Source organism: Trachymyrmex cornetzi, unplaced genomic scaffold, assembly GCF_001594075.2.
Source record: "Trachymyrmex cornetzi isolate Tcor2-1 unplaced genomic scaffold, Tcor1.1 scaffold343, whole genome shotgun sequence".
Lineage (NCBI taxonomy): Eukaryota > Metazoa > Arthropoda > Insecta > Hymenoptera > Formicidae > Trachymyrmex > Trachymyrmex cornetzi.
In genome coordinates, this window is record NW_017298142.1 from 187,556 (window position 1) to 199,647 (window position 12,092).

General features: G+C 36.3%; 1 protein-coding gene across 2 annotated transcripts in view; it reads right to left on the reverse strand.

Moving 5' to 3' along the window:
* Nucleotides 1-1,739: 1,739 nt before the first annotated feature.
* The window catches only part of LOC108763166 (uncharacterized), a 137,618-nt gene continuing 127,265 nt past the window's right edge, over nt 1,740-12,092 (reverse strand). For both annotated transcript variants that reach the window (XM_018510545.1, XM_018510544.1), the window contains exons 5-7: nt 5,959-6,157; nt 3,652-3,758; nt 1,740-2,462 (exon numbers count right to left, since the gene is read on the reverse strand). In XM_018510545.1, the coding sequence (XP_018366047.1) occupies nt 2,337-2,462; nt 3,652-3,758; nt 5,959-6,157 (432 nt within the window). In that variant the 3' untranslated portion in view covers nt 1,740-2,336. The remainder of the gene's footprint in view (nt 2,463-3,651; nt 3,759-5,958; nt 6,158-12,092) is intronic.

A 12,092-nucleotide genomic window follows, 5' to 3' on the forward strand; every position in this document is an offset into this window, starting at 1 on the left:
AAAATGTTGCAGATTTTGAGCGTTTTTACTGAAAGCATCAAGATTGAATATTGTTGCAGCCATGTCTATCCAAACACGTACAATTTTACACGGAGTAAAAAAATTGTACTTATTCAGGTAGGTATGGCTGCCTTCGTGATCATCCAGAAGATATGGAAGTTATATTTCTCGACAATTGACATCAAAATTAAATAGTAGACAAAAATTCAACTTTGTCGCTATTGATTTCTTTTTTTTAAATTTATCACTTTGACCAAGTATGGTGATCCTTTGCACCCTTCCGAAGAGTACGGGAGTTTCCGTCTGTTTTGGAATAAGGGTATTAACTATCGATTGCAACAACATTCAATCTTAACGCTTTCAGTAAAAAAATCGAAATCTGTAACATTTTGAAAAGCCCATATCCCCTTCAAGCGATCGGGCTTAAATATATATATGTATTATTTTTACGTTTTACATGAAATACGATCTCGTAAAAGGCCACTTCCCATACTTGTCGCTATGGGTAACAAAACCACTACAGTGCAGTGGTCTCTTGGTCTATACGTATAAACTAGTTCCGCTTTAAACCTAGGATCTATTTAATTAATATATTTTTAACTTATTATATATACTTCAATTTCAAGACATTTTCATCTTAAAATGCTGCTTAAATATGCATGGATTCATATTTGACATATTTCAATATTATATATCAAATATGTGACTCAAATAATTGTAGTTTGTAATTGTAATTTGTGACACAAAACTTTTTACATTAACAGGTTTTATAAATTTTTCTTATTTGAAATGTTAAATCATTATGTCTCATTCATATTAGTGTATTATTTCCAGTATTCCTCAAATATTTCGAACCACCTAATTCCTGTCTCTGTTCGCTGATAAAAAGCGATTTCAAATATTTCATATTTTACACATTAAATATATAATTGTACGCACAGTATATATCCAAATATTTCAATAAAATCTTCATATTCAAAGTTAACCATATTGTAAATCTTAGTTTTAAATGTTAAATCATTAATTAATATTTTTCATTATAAATACATTTTCTTTTCGTAGAGCATTGCTCGAGAGTAGTTTAATCTTTGTCCTCTTCGTAGGTAAAGCGAATATTTGGTCGCGCGAGACCGACGATGTCCTTTGTAATGAGAGTCCTACACAGCAGGAAGCGGATAATAATGTGCTCCATATTGACACCGCTCTCACAATTTCACGCTAATTTTCACACGCACAAGCTACACCTATGTACAAACACACGCCCACAGTCTTATACGAATTTACTTCACACTCCGTAGATCTTGCAAATTGGCCTAATTGATTACGGTATACCACATGCATACGACACTCACTATTAATAATAGCGCATCTAGCTCTTTTCTTTGTGACGTGCGAGCGACTATTTCAACTCAAAATCAGAAATTATAAAACGATCTCTTGGCTTCTACCATGGAATCTCATGAATTCTGCTACTTAGACTTATTTACTTGGAAGGACTCGGAATCTCTCTTCTGCCACAAAGTGACAAATGGGATTTTTTAAAATATTGAATTTAATATAAAGTTCTAGAATTTTATCGTTATATTATATTTCATCCGAGAATTTTTTGATCATCTTGGAATTATGAAAATTCAGTGCGACATTATCTTTTTAATTTTCAATATTTATCTCAAATGTAATTATGTATTAAAATCATCTAATTATATAAAACTAATCCTTTTTTATTCTCGTAAAATATTTTTATCTTTATTAAGCAATGAATAAAGCTTATTTTCCGTCGATTTATTTCTTTCTTGCAATGATTAAAGTAAGTAGCAGCATTCTCATGGATATATGAAAACGACCTCATGACCTACCTTAGCTCCACGACTATTTCATCTTCATGCGGTGCTCTTATAGCACGTCGAGGTGCTCATTGCTGCTCCACGACATTCGATGACGTACTTCAGTGCGATATTCAACCCCTTATCATCTTTCCCATTTCTTGCCGAAACTTCACAAAACACGCACGAAGAGGAGCGGGTCTAACTTACCTGCGAGAAATTGTGTACGACTCATAAAAGCGTGACGTAATTTGTTTCAGATTTGTCCCAAGATTCGAATGAACAAAGATGACAATTACTGACGAATGACTTGTCAAGGTACCAGTAAGGAAATGGAAATTTTCGTGAATATAAAGGATAAAACATAAGATCACAGAAATTGCTCTGTCCAAAAATAAAATCATCAGTCGAAGCTGAAGCGTTCTGTGGTTCACCCCCTTCACCGACGACCACACGGCAACTCCGAAGAATTTACAGAGTCATACGTGGCGAACGGTGGAGGGGGTCTGGCCGCTATGCTTGGTCCACCTCGTGACAGACTTCCATATAGTCCGGGTTGTGCATTATATCCTTTATCATGTCCTTCAGTATCGTGTAACGTGGGAACATCGGATACAACTTTGAACCGTTGTACTCCTCCTGCGATAAAAAATGGCCCTTATATTCCCGGTCATTAATAAATAATAAATTATGCGCATTATGTCTGTTTTTTTCACAACAAAGTTCCTCACAATCCAATTCTATCCTCTATAATCTATATATATCTTTAAAATTATAACTAATGATAAATCGAGTGATAAAAACATCAGACATCAGGAATATAACGGTAACGAGTAAATGTATATATCTTTATTAATAAAAATGTTAGGATATATATAGCAGAGAGAGAGAGAGAGAGAGAGAGAGAGAGAGAGAGAGAGAGAGAGAATAAAAGAAATCTCGGATATGCCACACCAGAAGTGGAATTGAAGGGCTGTATTCATCACTAGTAATTAATAAATCTTTTCTGAGAGAAAGTACCATTATAAAGCACGGATAAAAATTGAAATTGCATAGATACAAATTGAAATTGCATTACATAATTGATATAGTTTTAAGCCACAAGAAATTTTTCAGAAGTAATGTAAAATATGTTTAAACGGTTTCTTTGACTTTAAGGAAGTATTATACACTATAATTTCCGAATATACGCGAAAGAATCAAAGAACAACGTAAAGTGATTGATATTACAGTACCTTTAATCTCCGATTTATTTGACACTCCATAGAGGAAGAACATAAAACGAGTAGATGATAACCGTCGTATCATCGACCGGAAAGCGTTATAAGAGTAGCAGTACGTAACTTATTGGAACATAAAAAGAAAAAGGACGATCATAACAATGTTCTAATATGATGGTGTTACGTTTCGCCGCTGTTAAACAGTATTATCTTTTTACGACCGCGGAATTATAATCAATATAGTACAACTCAAGTCAAATTCTACTATAATCAGAAAGAGTGTTATTTAAAAACATTAATCTCTTAGATAAATTTGAAAATTGAGGACAAATAAAAAAATTACTATAATACAAAAAAAATCTTAAATTTCTTATTGCTAGTTAAATTAATTTAATGTTGACATTTTAGAAAAGTTTAACTTTGATATCGAAATACTTTTACATATGTATAAAAAAATGAAAATGTTCAATAAAATTTTGGATAAGAATTAAGATACATTTTCAGATATTATGAATTAGTATTATGAATTCATCCGAATGTAATTTTCCTTGGGTTAAATATCCTTTTATGCAACAAAATCCATAAATTAAGCATTATAAAATACATACTTTCAACACTTTGATGAGATTCCTAAGACCCGTGTATTTCTTCAGCAATCTGTACAGATCATTGGTCATCTGGGTATTCTCAGCTTCAATTTGCGCCGTCGTCATATCTATATGAAGTACATCAATTCATTAATTTGTTTCATTTCAATACGATTTTCATTTTAAATACTCAAAAATATATTAAATCATGGAGAATATAATTGTTCCGTAGTTTTTAATATAAATATAAATAAAGCACCAAACAGAGTCAATTAATTTATTAAAAAATTTTTATATGCCATTATGCCTCATTTTTAATAAATTCTAAAATACAACATTTATCCTGTATAATTAATCTTTTTCATTAAATAGCTTTTATGGCAATCACGCGATATAAAAGTGCTACATATATCGACGTGATGTAACAAATTTTGTAAAAACTTTTTACTATAATAACAACGTAAACACGAACCAATGTCGGATGTTGCGTATAGTTACATCAACATAGTTTGCTCGGCATTTCAGCAAGAGGCATTAATTAATGCTCAGGAAAATATTGCTCTTGCTGACAAAATAAAAACCAAACGGAAATGTTGGCTGTTAATTTGTATGTTTACATATACCGAGAATCAAACTGAAGTACTGGGACAGCAATTTGGTATCAGAAAAGTATTTTCAAATTGTAGCTTTTTTTAAATTTAATGTTGTTCCAAAAATTTATATTGTCTATATATTGCCAGTGTTTATTTGGAATATTTTGATAATAGTTTCTGTTCTTTACCATATACTGTATATATTAAAAAAAAATAATTTGCTTTGATTCTCCTGTATCAAAATATAAAATAAAATAAAACCATTGAAAGAGATATTTACAAAATAAAATAACAAAATATAATAAAATAAAACTATAATAAATATACATATATATGTGTATCCATATATAAACTCAGAAAAAATTTCCAATCAATTAACCAAGTTAATTAATGGTTTTAATTAACCATTTTATTCGAGCCATTTGTATCGAATAGTTTCAACTAGAATTTACATTCTACTATGGTACAAAGAGAGAGGAAATGATTCTTTGATTAAACAAGTGAGAAAGAACAGAATATTGTACCTGCAGTGAATACTTTTAATTACGGCTACGGCGCGGCGCACTCGCGCTATCGACAATTCACGTTGTTAATAAGTTCTCTTTTTTGCTGAAGTAATTTATGAATCCGTGATAATCACCCAAGCGCCCGATCGTACAATGTTAGTGTTCGCATTTAGCGTGCATGTACGAGATTCAAAATAAAGAATAACTTTCGAATAATTTTCCACGTATATTGCGATAATGAAAAATATGATAAATTTTTCACATTTCCTAGAAAAATAATGAATTGAACAAAGTATTCGTTAAATATTTACAAGATGTAAATACCAGCCTAAACAAGACAAGAAAAAGAGATTCATTACAAAATACTTATGTAGCTTTACAGTTCTACAAGTTCTAAACTGTCCAAAAACTCGAATTTTCTGACTGGAAAGAAATGAAATTCGCTAACTTTTTAATATCTTAGTAACAAAATATTTATACGAAGTATTAATAATCGATAGCAACGCTATTTTAATGTAATATTGCGCTAATATTATCGCTTTAAATATAATATGAAATAGTTAAGTATAATAAAATTGATAACATATTACAGATATGTTTCATCATAATGTACAGTGAAACTGTGATATCTTCAATCTCTTGAACATTATGATGGAAAATGACGGATATTATTCCGATTTAAAAGCTTTCTAAAGGAAAACCAATGAATCCGTATCTCTTTCGTATAATTTATAGCAAATGAAAAAAAGTTACTATTGTTTCGCAATTGCAGAGTACAAGTGTATAATATATAATTGTGTAGGTTTTTTGTAATTATAAAATTACAAAATACCTACATATTAAGATATTAAGATTACAAGATACTTACACATTAAGATACAATATTAAGACATAATAAAAAAATCAATAAATAAAATTCATTAAAGAAATACAATTAAATTAAAAATTAAATAAAAATTAAACTAAAAATTAAATTTGAAGTCTCGTTAAGCGAAAATTAACGAGTCAAAAAAACGATCTAAGATTGATTCACAAATAAATTAATTGATTTCCTATTCGTTGCGTCGCATCGATTGAAGGCGTTAGTCAGACAATAATCAAAGTCGCAGCTAGGAAAACGAACCACATGGACGAAGAACAATCGACAGAGGAGAATTGTTTTCTTCTGGCAAAAACTACCCCTATTACTGTTCTCGACAACGATCGCTTACCGCACTGCGAATACTCACTCTCGAGTCTTTCGATGCGCTCTCTCTTAGTCTCGGCCTCCTCGGCGAGACGCGCCGAAGTTTTCACGCCTTCGCCGCTTTTGTGGGTCTTTTCCATGATGGAACAAGCACGCAGCACGAAGGCGGGCACAGTCTCCTGCTTCTCTTGTCTCGGTATATCCACCAGCGTCCAATATTGCGTCTCCAGCTTAATTACGTCCTGGAAGGGCAAAATCGGCGGTAGCTCGGACTATTATCGTAAAAAGAAAATGGAGGGAAAAAAGCAACGCGCTTGTGCAAGCTAATCAGCCTTTGTACAGAGAATCCTTTTATCCGCGTGTCTTCGAACGAATCATTGGCCCATTCATCAGACGCAGTTTAAGGAGTTCGATTTCATCTACGCTTTAGAAAACGTAACATCATTAATCTATATTTATATCTATAATTATAGCTTATAAACTGTAAAGATATTTTGTCTATAAAAATTAAATTTTACACTATAATTTTGCTGTCTGCTCCTTAAAAATAGTTTCAGTTACATATATTTCTACCCTTTTGTAATTAGATTAAATTATTTGTCGATCATGTATCAATTACACTGTCTGATAAAATTTGAATTTTTTTTCCTATGACGACCACGATTCGCATTTCTTAATAGATTCAAGGTCGCTGAATTCAAATCCGCCAGTGAAAGGTGCCCATCACATCAGGTTTTTTTTAGATAAATCGAATAATATGAACCAATGTGTTCGATAGCGTTCATTCAAAAGATCGCACCGGTTAAGAAGAAAGAGACACACACACACACTTATAAGAACTATTAATATATTTAAAATTTAACAAGGAGGCTATGCACAGTAATTTCAGTTCAGTGAGAGAAACACAAAATGAACTTAAATTATAATTACGATATTTTGTTTCGTGTGCAACAATGGCATGTAGATTACCTCGCAAATTTACCCAAGCACTGTTCGGACCAGATCGACTAACGGTGAACTCAAGATTATCGCCAAGCTTGCCCTTAAGAAGCTAATCTTAATTATAGGTTAAGAGAAATGCGGTAATTTTAATCTGAGGTTAGCTATCAACCCGGCGAATCCGTAGAATATCGATCTCGATTCAGGCTATATATAATATTAAAATCAAAAGAAGTGTAACTTAAATACGAACATGGTATTTAACCATAGACACAATTACAGCACGCAAGAATGGTCGAACGTTTTAAACTGGGAATGAAAAAGGAAGGGTTGTTGAACGCAATGTCTGTGGTACTTGTTGATGAGTGATCCGGTGAGGCTGAATTCCAACAGGCAATCGTTGATCCTTGCACGGGTTAAATATGGACTCGTGCGGGCGGCAATCCAGATGTCGAGTCTTCCTTGGCGTTTGCGGCGGATGGATTGTAGTGTACCTCCAATCACGTTACTTAGCGATTTGTGCTATCAAATGCAACTTTCCCAAAAGAATAAGAGGGTTAGCAAAAGATTATACTAAAGATATCCACTTACAGTGGTTCGGTTTTTCTGAGAGCTCTCGTATTTCATTTTGATCAGTACGCAGCAAACCGCTGATACGCCTCGCATTGCCGGCGCCCTGCATGCAATTACTAATTGCACACGTAGAAACGGGCAGTCAATATGGCTGACCCGTGCACGCGGACCGAGATTCCCAGATCGCCGATCGGAACGCTCTGTATGTTCCACCCGGTCAACATTGGCGGGTGATCTGGGATGCAACCATGCCTCCTCGGTCGCTGATCTCAGCAACCTTCCCTTTTCCCAAGGACGTCTCCTTTTCACAGTTTTTGTTATGCAAACTTCGCACGCACGGATACGTACATCCGGAACTTGAAAACTATTATGCACTAATGGCGGAACAATGGCGCACGCACGGGTAGAGGACTAGAAACGTAGGTATTCGTGTCCACCATCTTTACTCCTTTCCCCACTGTTTGTTCTCTCTTCAATCTTCTTAGTTTAGCGGCGGAATGGAGAGAGAGCAAGGAATTGAGAAAAGGAGCAAGAGAGTGAGAAAAGGCGTAAAAATGGCGGATGCGAATACTCACGTTTATAGTGCCTTAACACGGGCCAAGGGGGGTCCTATCGCAGTAGGCAGCGCCGCCTTGGTTGCCAGTTAGCGCGACCGAAGCGCCGCACGCCAGCGTCAGACTCGCGCCCGCACGGGTGCACACTCGGCATCCCCGCGCGCGAGGTTTTGAAATAATGTCAATTCGTAACATTCCGCCCACCTTCATTAACCACCATTAACGAATTAACCTGAAAATTGTTAGCTTGAATGGGAAGCGGACAATGTTTAACGATTGGTCTCTTTAAAATTGATGTCTGAGTTTTAATAGTCGCTACTCGCACTAACCCGTTCTCACCTGGGTGAACAGAAATAACTCTTTCCAGCGGTCATTTAGCTGGTGGATATCTTTCGTCTATGACTAGCATTACGGAACCTTCATCGATCGAATTAGATTCAACCTTCGATTTGGATATTGAGTGGTAACGCTGTAAGCATTCTTTAGACTGGTCCAGAAATAATCAACCATCTGCCTTATTAGTTGCCATCTAGATAATCGGGAAAGGCGCGTGTCTTCTAAAGATGGTTCCGGTACAACGTTGGACGTACAACCCATAAGAAAATGACCAGGGATCAAAACGTTCAGATCTTCTGGATCATCGCTGCAAGGAACCAATGGTCTCGAGTTGAGTATTGCCTTAATTTGAACGAGAAGAGTAGCCATCTCCTCAACCCCTGTTAAGCTAGCCCCCCCACCAGCGATACATGAATTCTAACACATATCAAAATTAAGTGCTATTTAGGTGCTAATTAGGTGCTGAAGTGCGAAATTAGGTGCTCGAACCGTTTAGCAGAAAAACAAAATTTTTTTAGGGTGAGCTAGCTTAATATTAAGTTATCCTCCCCAATAAAAAAATAATTATTGCGTAAACAAACAAAACAAAGACACTAGAATTAGGTGCTAATTAGGTGCTCCAAGGAACGACCAAAATAATTCGAAAATATACATATATCATATACAGAATTATATACAGAAATTAGGCGTCAGTCGAACAGTCGGCTCACAAGAGAGAAGTTGCCTTAAAAAATTAGGTGCTCTAACAAATTTGGTGTCAAAATGTTTGTTTTTTAATATTATTTAAGAATATTTAATCGCCGAATTAGGTACTCATACCGTTTGGCAGAAATTCGACCTCCAACATAGCTTGCGCCTAATTTATTAAGATAGGGTAAACTAAAGTATTATGGCCATACGGAAAAGATGGCCATAAGCCATAATTTCTCCAATAATTGATAAATAGTGCATTTTTATAGTCATTCTTAAAGATAATCAATATTTACAGTAGTTCATATGAGTACACTGTTCAAAATAACAATATTATAAATTAAATTATTATAAAGTTTGTATGTTTGTCCGTTTGTATGTAATAATTATTATAAAGGAGCATCTAATTAGCACCTAATTATAGTGTATTTATTTTGTTTGTTTACGCAATAATTATCTATTTTTTTATTGGGGGGGAGGCTAAGTTAATATTAAGCTAGCTCCCCTCAAAAAAATTTTTTTTTCTGCCAAACGGTTCGAGCACCTAATTTCGCACTTCAGCACCTAATTAGCACCTAATTAGCACTTAATTTTGGTATGTGTTAGAATTCATTTATCGCTAGTGGGGGAGGGGGGGGCTAGCTTAACAGGGGTATCTCCTCATAAGTTAATATTGCGTCTCCAATCACTCGATGAAGATGATACTTCATCGATTTAACTCCCGCCTCCCATATGCCACCAAAATGTGGAGCCGATGGAAGATTAAATTTCCACTGCGTGCCGTCATTCGCCAATAGAGTGGCGAGACCTTGTGATTCTGACGTAGCGTCGGAGAATAGTCGTTGCAAAGTAATATCTGCACCCTTAAAATTGGTGCCGCAGTCGCTCCAAAGTATAGCACAAATTCCTCTCCGCCCTGCAAATCTTTTATAAGCAGCTACGAATGCTTCGGCGGTATAATCGGTGATTAGGTGAATCGCAGACGTTGATAAGCATACAAAGAGTGCGACGTATGACTTGTAAGTTCGAAAATTCCTTCCTTTCCAAGTTTTGACAATGAGCGGTCATGCATAATCAATACCGGTTTTTAAGAATGGATGAGATTGTGTAACTCATTCTCTTGGAAGTTGACCCATCAACTGCTGTGCCTTCGTACGGCGAAAACGTGCGCATCTCAGGCACTTGAGAATGTAACTTCTAACCGGAATGCGACCTCCAATAATCCAAAATTCTTCCCGTATAGTGAATAATATGAGCTGTATCCCGCCATGTAAGGATCTTCTATGGGAGTCGGCGATGACTAATGTTGTGAACGGCGAATATTTCGGTAGAACAGCCGGCTATTTGGCCTCCATGCCAAGAGATGATTCCTTAAAGCGTCCGCCTATCCTTACAACACCGTCAGCATCCTTGAATGGTGTAAGCCGAGAAAATGAGTGTGAGGCTGGAAAAGGTTTCCTACTGGATATTAGTTTGAGCTCTTGATGGAAGATAGAACTTTGTACCGCCTTTGCCCAAAATTGTTTTGCAGCTTGCAATTCGATGGTGATAAGGGGATACAACAATGAGAAGTTAGGAACCTTCCGAAATCGGTTGATAACTGACACATGGCAGTGATCTGAAGCAACCTCGTTAATGTAAAGTATTTTAGTATAAGATCCCAACATTCCTTTGGGCGAGCGCGAGTAATTGCCACTTTGGCAGGTCTTCCTCTAATACCTCCCCGCTCTCTCCAGTGGTACGGTTCTTAAGTCAATGTTGTGATGATTCCAACAACCAGTCAGGTCCACTCCACCATTGTCTTTTCTCTGAAAGTTGAATTACCGAAAGTCCTCGAGTTGCCAAATCCGCAGGATTCTCCTGTCCTGATACAAGACCCCATTGTGCTTGCGGCAAGGATTCCTGAATGTAGCAGACTCTGTTGTGGACGAAGTCCTTTCACCGTGAAGAATTGGCAATTCAAGTATACGTAACAATAGAATCTGTCCAAAGATAGATTGAAACATTATTCTGATTTAGGATCCTAAGCAGGTGTTTTACCAGTTTGGTCAGAAGAACGGCTCCAGTGAGTTCTAAGCGCGGTATCGTCATTCGTTTTAACGGTGCTGCTTTAGTTTTTGAACATATAAGTTGTGTACAGATTTCTCTATTGCTAGAAATCAATCGACTGTAAGCTACCGCCTCATAAGCGTGCGGTGACGCATCAGAAAACCCGTGTATCTCAAATAACCGATTAGGACTTAGACCTAACCATCATGGGAAACTGATGGCAGACAAATTTTGGAGATCGTTAATGAACGACGTCCATTTACTAGAGGTGATAGAAGGAATAAGATCATCTCAATTCAATCGTAAAGACCAAATCTCCTGCATCAATCTCTTTGCTCCTATTATATTAGGTGTACAACTTTGTTTCCGCCGATTTTTTTTCGAAATTCGAGCATTTATTGTAAGAAACTGGTTATACATTTATGATTCAAAGTATTGTCCATTGCTGGCCACTACTTTTTCCCATCTTTCGGGCAGCGTACGAATCCCGCGTCGAAAAAACTGGTCATCTTTTGAGGCAATCCACGAATCAATCCAATTTTTTACTTCTTCATAAGACCGGAAGTGCTGGTCAGCCAGGTCGTGTGCCATTGATCGAAACAAGTGATAATCAGAGGGAGTAACGTCTGGAGAATACGGCGGGTGGGATAGGACTTCTCATTTCAACGTTTCCAAGTATGTCTTGACCACTTTCGCAACATGGGGTCGAGTCATTGTCATGCTGCAAAATCACTTTATCGTGTCTCTTGTTGTATTGCGGCCGTTTGTCTTTCAATGCTCGGCTCAAACGCATCAATTGCGTTCGATACCGATCGCCTGATTGTTTCAGTCAGTTTTAACAGCTCATAATACACTACACCGAGCTGGTCCCACCAAATACAGAGCATGACCTTGGAACCGTGAATATTCGGTTTGGCCGTCGACGTGGAAGCATGGCCGTGAACTCCCCATGATTTTCTGCGCTTGGGATTATCGTAATGAACCCATTTTTCGTCCCCAGTCACAATGCGATGCAGAAATCCCTTCCGTCTTTGCC